We start from the raw sequence: 14,162 nt of genomic DNA, 5'->3' as shown, positions 1-14,162 counted from the left end.
CTCTAGAAAGCTGACTGGGGCAGACAGACTGGTCGAGATACACTTCCTGATTTGAAGAAGGGTGTTTGTGGAGGGGGTGTCGGCCGGCGAAAGGGCCCCTGTGTGATGCACAGATATTCGCCTTCTCGGTGCGTCCGCTCTGCAAACGCATTGTCAATTTAGCTGGTGTGCGCTCCTGTCATCCTCTCAGTACCTGATCAACACTGTTTTGTGATGTGAGCTTACACCTGCAGATAAGCTCCTCATCAGGAACTGTATCCTATTGTTATTATATTGCTGTATTGTTATTGATTATTGCTGTATTGTAGTGTTGTTGTATTTTGTTATTGCTGTATGGAATCCCTGTTGGAGGGGTTTCCATACATGAGCATCTGCTGGGTGAAGCTGACACCCTGTGAGCTCACTTCCTATGGAGGTGGTCACATGTTGTGACCTCACTTCCTACTGAGTCTTTTAATTAAACTGCCTGCAACCGTCTTAGCATTGTTCCAATCACATGTCTGTGATTGGTTCTTTTGAATGTATACACCATGTCTGATTGGCTGTTTTGTAAAGCCACCACCTTCTTTTGTTACTCAAATTGACATAAATAAAGAGAAAAGGAGCTGGAGGTCAGAAGGGATGATGACTGAGAGCTGAATGGAATGAGAACATGCTGGTGTGAGGTCTCTTGCTTGTATGAATGGCAGAGAATGATGGTGAGTGAATTTATTTAGCTTAATTATGGATTATTTCATTAAGATGGATTCTGTGCTTAATAGCACAGGGCAAAATGGCGCTGTGCTCTGCGTACAGCCCAGCTTTTTGCCACCACATTATAAAGCATGATCCAATCTTCTCCAACATGGAAAATATGAAAAATTGTACAGTTAGTTACCCATTGGTAATTTTTCTTTCCTGATATAAATGTATGGCAACATATTTATGAATAACTTTGCCCATCCATAGGACTTGGGCTTTTTTTTCAGTGGGAACACGGGGGGAACAGAGCTCTGGCACCTCCAGCACTGAATGTATGTAATGTAGGGTGACCAGACATCCCCAGTTTCAGGGGACAGTGCCCTGTTGAGGACACTGTCCCCGGACCAAGTCTGTCCCTGATTTTGTCCCCAGATTGAATTTAATATGGGGCAGGGGCAATTTCAAAGACAGTCAGTGCAGAATTAAAATAGAAAAATTAGAATTGCACCCCCCCGCTCCACCGTGCCTACTAGCATAGGGGGGTTGTATTTTTCCCATTTATCTGTGCCCCTTTTTGATGATCATGTGCTGGTCGGAGCGGAGGGAATATTTCTTCAGTTTCGGGCGCATGCCCATTCAGCTCCACTCGCATGTTCTTCTGCCTTGGCTCAAATCCTGGCCAGCCGCCTGCCTATCTCCTTGCCTTCCCTGGCGGAGTGATCTTCCTCTGCTCCCCATCCAGAAGTAGCCGGGGCCTGAAGAGTAAGGGCCCTTTCACACGGAGCGCATCCGTATTGATCCGCCCCGTGTGTGACAGGGCGGTCCCCGCACACTGTGCAGAGACCGCCCTGTCTTTCCTCCGCTCTCCCCTATGGGGAATCGGATGAATACGGACCGTGTGTCCGTATTCATCCAATCCGTTCCGCCAGACGGAAGAAAAATAGGGTTTTCTTCCGTCCGCAAAAGCGGATGTTTGCGGACGTTAGCGGATGCATCATCCGCTAACGTCTGCAATCCTATAGGGAAGCGTTACAAGTCCGTTTACGGACTTGTAAAAAACGGACCGTTTGTCCGTACGTGTGAAAGGGCCCTAAGATTTGAGAGGCTGTGAGGCGGGCGGCGACGGGCAGAGAGTCGCTGATTGTTGCCATTACTAGTAAAGAAAAAATATGTCCCCGGATTTAATTTTAAGAATCTGGTCACCTTAATGTAATGGCATGTAAGGATGAGCTCCGGCGTGCTCGCAAAGCCCACGTGCAGAGGAAGTCGGCACTGCGCTGCGCTATTCACAGGCAGAGACCATCCGAGTGTCTGCTACAGTGTGTTTGGCCGAAGCCTCATTTGTGGGTCTGCTTGACGGGAGCAAGGCAAGCTGGACAAGAAACTGTCAGTGCTGTTTAGACTGAATGGACCCCCTGGCATGGAGAGAGACTGTCACTGTGACTCAGGAGGGGACATGTCATGTCGGTGAGGATTCATCACCATCTGTGCCGCTGCAAACAGCTGTCAGTGTCACCGTGAGAGTCCTGTCCCTGAGCTACTTACTTACTATACCAAAAATTTGCCTTAGTTTTTGCCTTAATGTCTACCTTAAATTACATTGCTAACTGCATATTGTACTTGTGTGTAGCCTAAATACTAAAATTTGCACTTTGTAATTTTTTTGGAAATGCCAGCAAAAAGTTGGCCATGCCAGTAAATTCTGTTTTTTGTGTCAGTAAATTTCAATCTGGTAGGTTGGCAACACTGATCTTCACCAGCCATGAGGAGCAAGGCATTTGACTCAGGCATCATTTTACGGAGGGGGCGGCGACACCCCCCCCCCTCCGGCAGAAAGAACACTAGCAAACAGTCCGCTCGGCGCATAATGCAGAGAACAGGGGTGCACTGGGGCGCTGATCTCATGCTCCAAACATAGGCCACCGCAAGGGGCGAAGATAGACTAGAGTGAGAGCCTGTTTAGTTTAAAAACCCGGCCCTAGCACTGGCTCTACTGGCCACTGGTTGCTAGAGCCACCTGGCGTCTAGCAACCAGTGATGTCACGGCCGCGACTCCCCACCCTAATGCAGATGGAGCCTGAGGCGGCCCCAGCATTCAAAGCAGAGGAGGATTTACCTCCCTCTCTTCCACGCCTAGTGTTCCCCCCGGTCCACCCACCTCCTCAATCTTCTTTGGGCCTCTGGTATGCTCTGAGAGAAGGAGGGAACTAAAGGGTAAGGTGAGGCCATGAGCAGGCCAGATTGATGCAGTGTGTGCAGTGTCATTGTGATGGAGCCGGGCACAGTCACTGCAGAGCCAGAAACCCATACAAATGGGATGTGACCCCCCCCCCCCCTAAAAGTGGGTTATAGGTAAAACTATTGGACCAGTCCTCCCATAAAATAGGGCAAGAAGCAAAGTGCTCATTACAATACAATAAATAACTACTGTATATACTTGAGTATAATGACTTTTTCAGCACATTTTTTATGGCTTATACTCGAGTGAGGGTCTCCCGCTGTGCCAGTCTTTACTGTTCCGCGCCGTCCACTGTAACAAAGCCCCGCCTCCTCCTCGTCCGTTATAGATGGAACACTGATGACAATGCTGGGAAACTGATTCAGTGTTCTGTCTATAATGGACGAGGAGGAGGCGGGGCTTTGTTACAGTGGACGGCGCAGAACAGTTAAGACTAACACAGCGGATCAAAGGTACATGAGGCTGCAGATGGGCAAAGTGAGGCTGCAGATGGGCAAAGTGAGGCTGCAGATGGGCAAAGTGAGGCTGCAGATGGGCACAGTGAGGCTGCAGATGGGCATTGTTGATCCTCTTTTCCACTTACAGTAGCTGCTGCATTTCCCATTCCCACCCTAGGCTTATACTCGAGTCAATACCTTTATCCATTTTTTGGGGGGTAAAATTAGGTGCCTCGGCTTATATTCGGGTCGGCTTATACTCGAGTATATGCGGTAATTGGAATTCACATTGTTCTTGTTTTGCTGATTTATTTCGGTGGATAGTGGATTTTCAATTTCACAGAATTTCAAGCTGCCTGAAATGAAATATCTTCTTTCACATGGTTGCGGTATAATACACTCAATGTCATCACTCTTACAATTGTCACATCCTTTATTTATGGAAAGGAAGGTAAAGGTAACACATTCAAGTCTCGTGATTACTTGTACATCTCAAACCTAGGTCTGAATGGCTTATCACTGAATGACATAATCACTTTTATTTACTTTCCTTCTACAGACTTAAGTGCCATGCATGTTATAACATGCAAAATAAGCAGAATAAAAGAGTTTACAAGAGTCTTAGGCAGGTGTAAAGAATTTATGAATGATGCAACTTTGTAGTTTGTCTGTGTACGATCTTTAGTAAATTTCAAGGAGGAACAATTACTGTTGCAATGAATCCCATACAATTCTTTCTACTGCCTGATTCAATCCTGCAGTAATAAGCCCATTCACATCACGGCACATGTTGCTGTAAGCATAACACACACGCTAGTGCATACCTCCCAACTTTTTGAGTTGGGAATGAAGGACACCTATCAGCAAAAGTAGGCAGGCATAGGACACACCCCTTTGCCATGCCCCCTTTAACCACTAGAGAGCCGCGCTATAGACGAAAGACGTCCACAGCGCGGCTCTCAACTGCCGGGTGGACGTCCCTGGACGTCCTTTTATGTGCATTCCCCGCGGGGAAACACTGTTCCCGGCGCATCACTGAGATGCCGATGCGCGTGCCTGGCGGCCGCGATGTCCGCCAGGTACCCGCGATTGGCGGTGACAGCAGGGACGTGGAGCTCTGTGTGTAAACTCTCTTCAAAAAATGATGCACAAGAAAGCTTGCAAACAGTTTGCTAAAGACAAGCAGACTAAGGACTTGGTTGATGGAACATTGTCCTGTGATCTGATGAGATCAAGATAAACTTATTTGGTTCAGATGGTGTCAAGCGTGTGTGGCGGTAACCAGGTGAGGAGTACAAAGAAACATGTGTCTTGCCTACAGTCAAGCATGGTGGTGGAAGTGTCATGGTCTGGGACTGCATGAGTGCTGCCGGTTTCCTGCCGAGAATTGTCCCCCGGTGGATTTTGCCCGCTCTGTCCTGCGCAGGTGCAGCCAACCTCCTACGCAGGCGCAGCGGACCTACGAAAACTGCCGAAACCTTAACACACCTCCCAATAGCCTGGACATGGCGCATGTGCATTGAGCACAATATTGTGCCACACGCTGTCGATGCTCGCTCCACTCTGCAAGGGGGGCAGGTGCATTACAAGTATATCATGTAAGGGGCAGATGCCACAAAGTCGCTCCCATCAACAGTGCAAAACTCGCCCTTCTTTTCATACACCCGCCCGGGTGAAGCAGAGCATGATCCTTCCCTTCGGAGACTGGGCCGCAGGGCAGTTTTCCCACATGATAACGACTCCAACACACCTTCAAGACGACCACTGCCTTGCTAAAGAAGCTGAGGGTAAAGGTGATGGACTGGCCAAGCATGTCTACAGACCTAAACCCTATTTAGCATCTGTGGGACATCCTCAAACAAAGGGTGGAGGAGGGCAAGGTCTCTAACATCCACCAGCTCTGTGATGTCGTCATGGAGGAGTGGAAGTGTCAACCTGTGAAGCTCTGGTGAACTCCATTCCCAAGAGGGTTAAGGCAGTGCTGGAAAATAATGGTAGCCACACAAAATATTGACACTTTGGGCCCAATTTTGACATTTTCCCTTAGGGGTGTACTCACTTTTGTTGCCAGCGGTTTAGACATTAATGGCTGTCTGTTGAGTTATTTTGAAGGGACAGCAAATTTACACTGTTATACAAGCTATACACTCACTACACAACATTGTAGCAAAGTGTAATTTCTTCAGTGTTGTCACATGAAAAGATATAATAAAATATTTACAAAAATGTGAGGGGTGTACTCACTTTTGTGAGATACTGGATGTCTTCCACACTCAGTAAATGTGACAGAGAAAGAGCCGCAGGTCTTGGAAAAAGAATGTAGGGACCTTTGTGTGTCTTTGTGTTATGTGTACATTATGTAGACTTGTCTTCCTGCGTCCTTTCTGGGTTCATTCAAGGATGGATTTCTCGAAAGGCCTCGCAGGCCAGGGCCTGGGCATGCTCAAGGTGGCACCAGGCTGCCTACAGTGATCTATGGTTTATACAGGGCTTTTTTTCTCAGAGAATAGGTGCAGAAACTCAACCACACACACTCCTCCTTCCTGACAAATGGTTAGTGTAATCAAATTGCAGTGGGAGGTTCTTAAAGGGGTATTTAATACTAGGAGTGCATTACATGAGGGTTCAGGCGTGTACTACGTACAGACTCCAGTGTCTAGGAGTGTGCTATAGACCGAGTGCGGGGTTCTGGGGTGCACTACACAAAGAGTGCCGCATTTAGGGGGTGTGCTACCTACTAGAGCTGGGCGATTTTGGCCCCAAAAAAACTGATTTAAAAAATAAAAAAAAAACAACCTTGATTCACGATTCGAATCGAGTTTTTTTTCTGATGGACAACGCGCCGGTGTATTGTCACAGTTTGCTGCCTATCCTAGAATGCTCCGGAAGTCAGGTGGCGGCCAACTGCGCATGCGCGATGCGTTCCAAACGCAAATGCGATGCGTTCCAATGCATTCACGACAGTGCACACCAGTGAAACCTCGACCGGCATCCAGGCTCTTTCCTTAACATCCCCGTGGATTGGAGGATGTTAAAAAAAGAGCCAGGAGGCCGAGCGAGCGGAGCCGGGTTCGCTGGTGTGTACTGTCGAAAATCCATTGGAACGCATCGCACTTGCGTTTGGAACGCATCGCGCATGCGCAGTTGGCCGCCACGTGACTTCCGCAGCATTCTAGGATAGGCAGCAAACTGACACTACACCGGTCCTAAGGAGATGCGGGCAGGAGTTTTTAGACGAGCCCGTGGCTTCGGCCTAGTCCGCTGGCTGCAATCCTGTGAAAAGGCCGCGGACTAGGCCGAAGCTGCGGCCTCGCCTAAAAAATCCTGCCCGAAGCTCACCGCGATCCTGGGAAAAGGCATCGGCTTCGACCTAGTCCGCGGAGAGCCGGTCCTATGGGAAAAAAAAATAGATTTGGTCAAAATCTGAATCAATTTGACCTCGCAACTTGATTCACGGCTCAAATCGATTTTTTTTCCCAGCCCTACTATGTACAGAGTGAAGCTCTTTCACATGTCCTTACCTCTGCATCCCCCTATCCATATCTTATTTTAACCCCTTCTTAGCTCTGACCTATTATGCCACTATCCCCCACCTTTGCACACACACCCCCTCCTTCACTGCCCTCATATCCCCCCATCACCCACCCCACTGTGTTCAATTTCCCCCTACCATTTCTTCAAAGGTTCTACGCATTTTACCTTTTCAAAAAAACACCTGCTCGGCTCTAGTGCCTCCCTGAACTGTAGGCGACTTCTTCCGCTCTTACTTGCAGTGAGATCATACATGGGAGTTGTCATCCATGCACCCTGGGAACAGATGGTGATCCCAGAGGGTACAGCCTACTACGTGATTCCCCTTCCCACTAGGGGGACCACCTTTCCAAACTACCATTCAGGGACACCCTCCCTTCCCAAAAATCAGCTTGTGCTGTGACAAATCACAGCACAGTGATTGGACACAAGAGGCGGGATTTATGATTTCTCCAATCACAAGCAGGGGGCGGGGATTGTGCTCCTCCAGGCATTCCCGGCCAGAACAAGTACTGTCAGTGAGTAAAGCGGTGATATGGCGGCCTTTTTTGGGGGCATCAGATTAGCCGGGGGGGGGGGTGGCTGTGTCACTTTCATTCCGGGACACCTGGAATGAAGGTGCCCGGGACAGACCTGCAAAATGTGGGTAATCCGGGACACATGGTCACCCTACCTCCCACCCATGAGCCCACTGTACTAATACAAGTAACTTCCATATCCCTGCTGTGAGTGCAGGGCAGGGAGGGGTCTGTGAAGCTGCCAGGAGAGGTAAGCTGTCCTTATAAGCACAGAAGCTTCTGTGTTTACAAGTGACAGTGGTGAGCAGAGAGTGGAGGACGAAACCCGTAGGTGGTGGAATGGAGTTTCACCACATTCTAGCTGGAAAAAAGCCATGGGTGTATGTGATGTGCCGCCGCCCTTCCCCCAGAGAACCAATGTACACATCCCTCTGCTGAACATTATCCCTTTCAATGAGATTCCAACATCCAAGAAATGCGACTAAATTTCTCCAGAAATAAAAACCACAAAGAGGTTCTAATCCTCCCCCAGAAAATCCAAGTACAACTTTTGAATGAAGTTAGATTGCAATTAATAATTCCGTCAGTCAGAAAGTTAGGGTTTAACGATAACAAAAAAATCTCACACATTTATCACTCAATTGTTTTGTCATATTAAAGCCAGATATTCATTTTATTATATTTACATATTTATTTTCTTCAGATATACATGGACACCATTTACAGATCGTAGAACGAGCTGAGGAACTTTCTTTGGCACTTTCTCAGGGTCTGGGCTCAGTTCAAATCTTTGTAACGTCAATGCGAGGGCGACTTTCAACTCATTCATGGCAAAGTTCTGTCCGATGCAGTTTCTGAAGAGAAGAGTACAACAGTTTTTTTGTTAATCGTCTATAAATGGAACGCAGTAGAGTACACTTACATACAGCATCTCACATAAGTGAGTACACCCCTCACATTTTTGTAAATATTTTATTATATCTTTTCATGTGACAACACTGAAGAAATGACACTTTGCTACAATGTTGTGTAGTGAGTGTACAGCTTGTATAACGGTGTAAATTTGCTGTTCCCTCAAAATAACTCAACACACAGCCATTAACGTCTAAACCGCTGGCAACAAAAGTTAGTACACCCCAAGTGAAAAATGTCCAAATTGGGCCCAATTAGCCACATTTTCTCTCCCCAGTGTCATGTGACTTGTTAGTGTTACAAGGTCTCAGGTGTGAATGGGGAGCAGGTGTGTTAAATTTGGTGTTATCGCTCTCACTCTCTCATGCTGGTCACTGGAAATTCAACATGGCACCTCATGGCAAAGAACTCTGAAAAAAAAAAAATTGTTTCTCTACATAAAGATGGTCTAGGCTATAAGAAGATTGCCAAGACCCTGAAACTGAGCTGCAGCACGGTGGCCAAGACCAAACAGCGGTTTAACAGGACAGGTTCCACTCAGAACAGACATTGCCATGGCCGACCAAAGAAGTTGCGTGCACGTGCTCAACGTCATATCCAGAGGTTGTCTTTGGGAAATAGACGTATGAGTGCTGCCCGTATTGCCAAAGAGGTTAAAGGGGTGGGGGGGGGGGGTCAGCCTGTCAGTGCTCAGACCATACGCTGCACACTGCATCAAATTGGTCTGCATGGCCGTCGTTCCAGGTTTTGCAAAGAGAATCCCGGTCCTCTTCTTCTTGGGTCCCCCTTCTGTGATGCTGGCCCCTCCCTCCTGTTCAGTGCCCCCACAACAAGCAGCTTGCTTTGGGGGCACCCAAGCTGAGTCACAGCTCCCTGTGTCCATTCAGACACGGAGCCCTCACCCGGCCCTGCCCCCTCTCTCCCCTGATTGGCTAGCTGACTTTGATTGACAGCAGTGAAAGCCAATCAGGAAGGAGAATCTTGATCGGCTGAGACCCCCCGTGGACATCGCTGGACAGAGAGCTACCTGTATACTGGGGGGCTGCTGCACACAGAAGGCTTTTTATCTTAATGCATAAAATGCATCAGGATAAAAAAAAAACTTCTGCCTTTAGAACCCCTTTAAAGGGATACTAAAGTCTTAAAGTCTTAACTAAAGCGCCCATGGATAGATTCATGCAATGCCCTTAATGGATGCACCGCCACTGCCCTAAAGGGATGTTGACATATAAAAAGGCACATATAAACCTTGCTAAAAAAAAATACATGTAAAATCTCCCACACTGTAAAATCAGGATAAGATGTATACCTTGATCCAGCTGAGAAAGGTACAAAGGCAAATGAATGTCGGCCGGTGGAATTCTCTGGTGAAAATCTTAAAGGATCAAAAACCTGAAAGAGAAAAAAAAATATATATATATAAAAAAAAAAAAAGAAGTGATCACAGTGTGTACTATTTTAAAAATAAATCACTAAAAACATAACATACCAATAAATAGGACAAGAACAACAAATAATAGAACACTAGTTAAAGACACATTAAGACCACCTATGCAGTATAAAATATCAGCATTATCATCATTAAAGTGTATGTATAGCCCAAAACCTTGTTTGTTTAGGATGGATCTTGAAAGGATTAGAAACCCTGCTACGTTTTTATTGGTGGTCTCACTGGGAGAGATTTACTATCTCCATTTGTCTTGGTGTCCATTACCACTAAAACAGAAAATCATAGTAAATACAATTTTTTTTAGTCAAGAGTAAACCAAGTCATGTATGATGCAATTTTCTTTCCTGCCACCAGAGGTCAGTGTTGATGGCAGAATCGCTGGATTAATGGATCAACTTCAGTACAACCAGCCTGCACATAGATGGACCAAATCTGCTAAACCGTCTAAGGTTCAATTTGTCAGGGATCTGCAATTAGCGGATCTCCAGCTGTTGCAAAACTACAAGTCCCATCATGCCTCTGGGTGTCATGCTTGTGACTGTCAGAGCTTTGCTATGCCTCATGGGACTTGTAGTTCTGCAACAGCTGGAGGTCCGCTAATTGCATATCCCTCTATGTTGTGTTGTGAACAAGCACGAGTTATCTGCGTGAAACCGGTCTGCCAATTTTCCTGTAATGTCCTGTCCTTTGACAATAAAGTAAGTTCTTCCTTCCATGGTGTGCGACCAATTTTCCTTTTCCTTTTCCCAAAAGTGAACCTCCGCTTTTTGGAACCCTCCCCCCCTCCGGTGTCACACTCGGCTCCCAGAACACAACGGGAACCATTGGGAACTGCACAGCGCGACTAGCTATCGAAGGCCGTCAATCAACTTGCTTGCCTTCGGGAACGCCCATTCCCCGAAGGATTCCCCCGCTCGGAGCCATAGGAGAAATACTGCTAAAACGATAAGTACCAAAAAAATGACCAGCATACTGCAGCTGTCAGCAGTATGCTGGATCTAACTGCAGAAAGTTGATTTTTGGGTGAACTGGGTAAAAAAAAAAAATTTTTTGTTATTTTCGAATTAATAAGGGCGGATTATTTAGTCCAATTACCTCCTGCCTCCATCACCTGTCACAAAAAGGAAAATTAAAAATATATGCACATCCAGGGGTTATCTCCTCATACCCGATTTATTGAAAAAATGAACAGCACCACAATAAACCGCTCTCCATCGTGAACCTAACTTCCCCTACATATACCCACCACACCCCATAAATCAACCATCCCTCTCTCCTACAATTTACAAAAAGCAAAATCCCATCTCACGGACAGGGAAAAAGTGCCTTGTATTTATGAACTGTCCGTAATTCTACGGACGGTTGGCAACACTGATCCAGATGCGCTATACGCACTCTGGCTAGAGTGGCGAAGAAAGTTGTCGTTGGAAGCAGGACTGTTTCCGTAACCAGTTACACCTGAATCTGTCACCTTCCATACCTTCTATCCCTTCACCTTTCTACCATTTTACCCCGTTGGGTAATAAAAGCACAGAAAAGACATTGACTTTATTACAGCTCTCATCCAGTACCCTAGACGGCGGGAAGATTGAGGTAACGTGCCACCCAAATCAAACCAGCAGCTCCTTCGGGGGTAGTGCTACACTAGTAATGGTGGTAATCTGCGATTTTTTGCGGTATTAAGACATTGCGGCGAAAACATCGGACACTTGTGACACATTTTTGGGACCATTGACATTTAAAAATGCACCGATTACTGTGTAAACGACACTGGTAGGAAAGGGGTTAACACTAGGGGGCGATCAAGGGGTTAAATGTATGCGTGTTCCCTCAGTGTGTTTCAACTACTTACTAGGAACAAACGACATGTCTCGTCTCCTCTGACCACACAAGGATTTTTGTGTTTACACACACACACACAAAACCCTGTGCTGGCACTCGTGCACGTGATCGCGCATTGGCCAGCAGAGACCGCCTGCCACGTGCATGGGGTCCCCCACTGTGCAGCACTCGCACGTGCCCTCTGGCGGCTCTTAAAAAGGAACAAGTACCTGTACAGGGTTTCGCGCAGCGGTGCCATTATGCCACAGTATATGTACGCAAGCTGGTCGGGAACCGGTTAAATGGCGTTTTCAGTTTGTGGTATTCCGACACAGTTTAGTTCCACTTTAAGAACACATCATGGCAGAAAATTATGTGTAGCACCCTCTACCATAGGTAGAGCCAGTGCAGGTACATTTAAGCAGGCCTATGCTGCAAGCTAGGCCTGTTTGTGTAACAGTAGGTAAATGAAATGTACTTCAGCTTTTGGACGCCTTTCACCGGCTTCCAGTGAGAATGTTCTGGAAGAGGGGCAGGGCTGAGAGTTGGAGTGACATGGAGTACATGTGAGAAGTCCTGACCAATCCCCAACTAGGTCAGCCTGCTTGGGGAGGAGTTGTCGGCTGGGTGAACTGAAGGATGGAGTGCTTGGGTGGAGGGTGGAGTGAAGGATGGAACACCCCCATCTGGGGTGGTCTGACTCAGGCGGAGGAGCTCTGGGAGGCAGCCTTTCCTTACACGGTCATGGAGAGGGGTCCTGGAGCAGGAGCTGTAGGTCCGCACATCCAGGTAAATCCTGCAGAAAGGACTCAGGGCAGGAGTCGGTGCAGGAGCACAGAGAATATCTGGAAGAGACATGCCAGGGGTGCTGAGTGCGGAGCCAGAGGGAGAGACTGGAGAGCTGTGTCAAATCATTACAGAGCCATGAGGGCCGGCAGGATTTGCAAGTCGGGCTTGCTGGGATCGGTAGTCCATCATCAAATATCACTTTCAAGTAATGTCCACGGCCACAAGGAGGGGTAGTGCAGGCCCCCGGCCTACTAAGGATCATCAGTTGAAACCACTGCTAGGGCTTATCAAGATAAGGTGACCAGATTTTTTAAATGAAATCCGGGGGCATTTTTTTTTTACTAGTAATGGCGCCAATCAGCGACTCTCTGCCCGTCACCGCCGCCGCTCGCCTCACAGCCTGTTAACTCTTACTCCTGGCTACTACTGGGTGGGGAGCGGAGATAAACAGGCAGGCAGCTGGCTGGGACTTGAGCCAAGGCAGAAGAACATGCGAGTGGAACTGGATGGGCATCCACCTGAAACTGAAGAAATATTCCTTCTGCTTCGACCAGCACATGGAAAAAAATAAACCCCCCTAAGCTAGTAGGAGCGGCGGAGTGGGGGGGGGGGGTTGTAATTCAGATTTTAATTTGATTAATTCTGCACTGACAGGGGCAGATTCATCAAAGAGATACGACGGCGGATCTCCTGATCCGCCGTCGTACCTCTGAGTCCAGCCGGTCGGATCTATGAGGCTGATTCATAGAATCAGATTCCGCATAGATCTCCCTTAGATCCGACTGGTGTAAGTGACTTACACCAGTCGAATCTTAGGCTGCAATCTACCGCCGGCCGCTAGGTGTCGTCGCTTTTTTTTTACGCGTCGGATATGCAAATGAGGAGAACCGCCGATTCAAGTCCGTACGCACGCCCGTCGCTTTTTTTTAACGTCGTTTGCGTTCGGCTTTTTCCGGCGGATAGCTACCCCTGCTATATGAGGGGTAGCTAATGTTAAGTATGGCCGTCGTTCCCGCGCCGAGATTCAAATTTTTACATCGTTTGCGTAAGTCGGGAATACGGATGGCCGCAATTGACGTAGCGGCCGCAAACAATGACGTCCTAGCGACGTCATTTGGAGCATGCGCACTGGGAAATTTCGCCGGCGGCGGGAACGCGCCTGATTTAAATTGTACACTCCCCCTAGCCGCGGAATTTGCATTCCGCAGGGGGAGTTACGATCCGACGGTGCAATTTTCGAGGTAAGTGCTTTGTGAATACTGCACTAGCCTCGCTAAATTGCACCGGCGGATCGTAAAACACGTAGATCGAGCGGATCTAAAGATCCGCTGATCGACATGAATCTGGCCCACTGTCTTTGAAATTGCCCTAGCCCCTGTTCAAATCTAATCCGGGGACAAAATCGGGGGCAGAATTGGTCCGGGGACAGTGTCCTCAATCGGGGGACTGTTCCTGGAAACCAGGGATGTCTGGTCACCCTATATTAAGAGTGAGGCCTGGTCAGCTCAAGATGGCGGGACAGGAGTACTAATGCTGTGACAGGAAAGTGATGTGCAGGAGGAGAAATGCCCTAGAGGTAAAAGTCTGCAGGGAGAGTGCTAAGGCGGGAAATGTTCTGAGGTGAAGCTGTCAAGATTAGAGTCCGCTATTTTTGTTCTAACTGAGGAAGTGCAAAGTAATGAGTGAACCATTATAACTAGGGGTCAAGTCCTGGGGAAAAAAGTGTGGGAACTCCCACCCAAGATCCTATTTATATGCATAATGACTAAACCACATTTTAATTA

At 47.6% G+C, this 14,162-nt stretch overlaps 1 protein-coding gene across 1 annotated transcript in view; it reads right to left on the bottom strand.

Annotated features, from left to right (window-relative positions):
- Window positions 1-8,043: 8,043 nt before the first annotated feature.
- The window catches only part of LOC120945954 (cytochrome P450 4B1-like), a 34,469-nt gene continuing 28,350 nt past the window's right edge, over window positions 8,044-14,162 (bottom strand). Inside the window, exons 11-12 of the mRNA XM_040360551.1 lie at window positions 9,628-9,710; window positions 8,044-8,260 (exon numbers count right to left, since the gene is read on the bottom strand). Of these exons, the coding sequence (XP_040216485.1) occupies window positions 8,089-8,260; window positions 9,628-9,710 (255 nt within the window). The 3' untranslated portion in view covers window positions 8,044-8,088. The remainder of the gene's footprint in view (window positions 8,261-9,627; window positions 9,711-14,162) is intronic.

The sequence above is a fragment of the Rana temporaria genome, chromosome 7 (genome assembly GCF_905171775.1).
Source record: "Rana temporaria chromosome 7, aRanTem1.1, whole genome shotgun sequence".
Classification (NCBI taxonomy): domain Eukaryota; kingdom Metazoa; phylum Chordata; class Amphibia; order Anura; family Ranidae; genus Rana; species Rana temporaria.
This window is presented reverse-complemented; position numbering and strand designations above follow the sequence as displayed.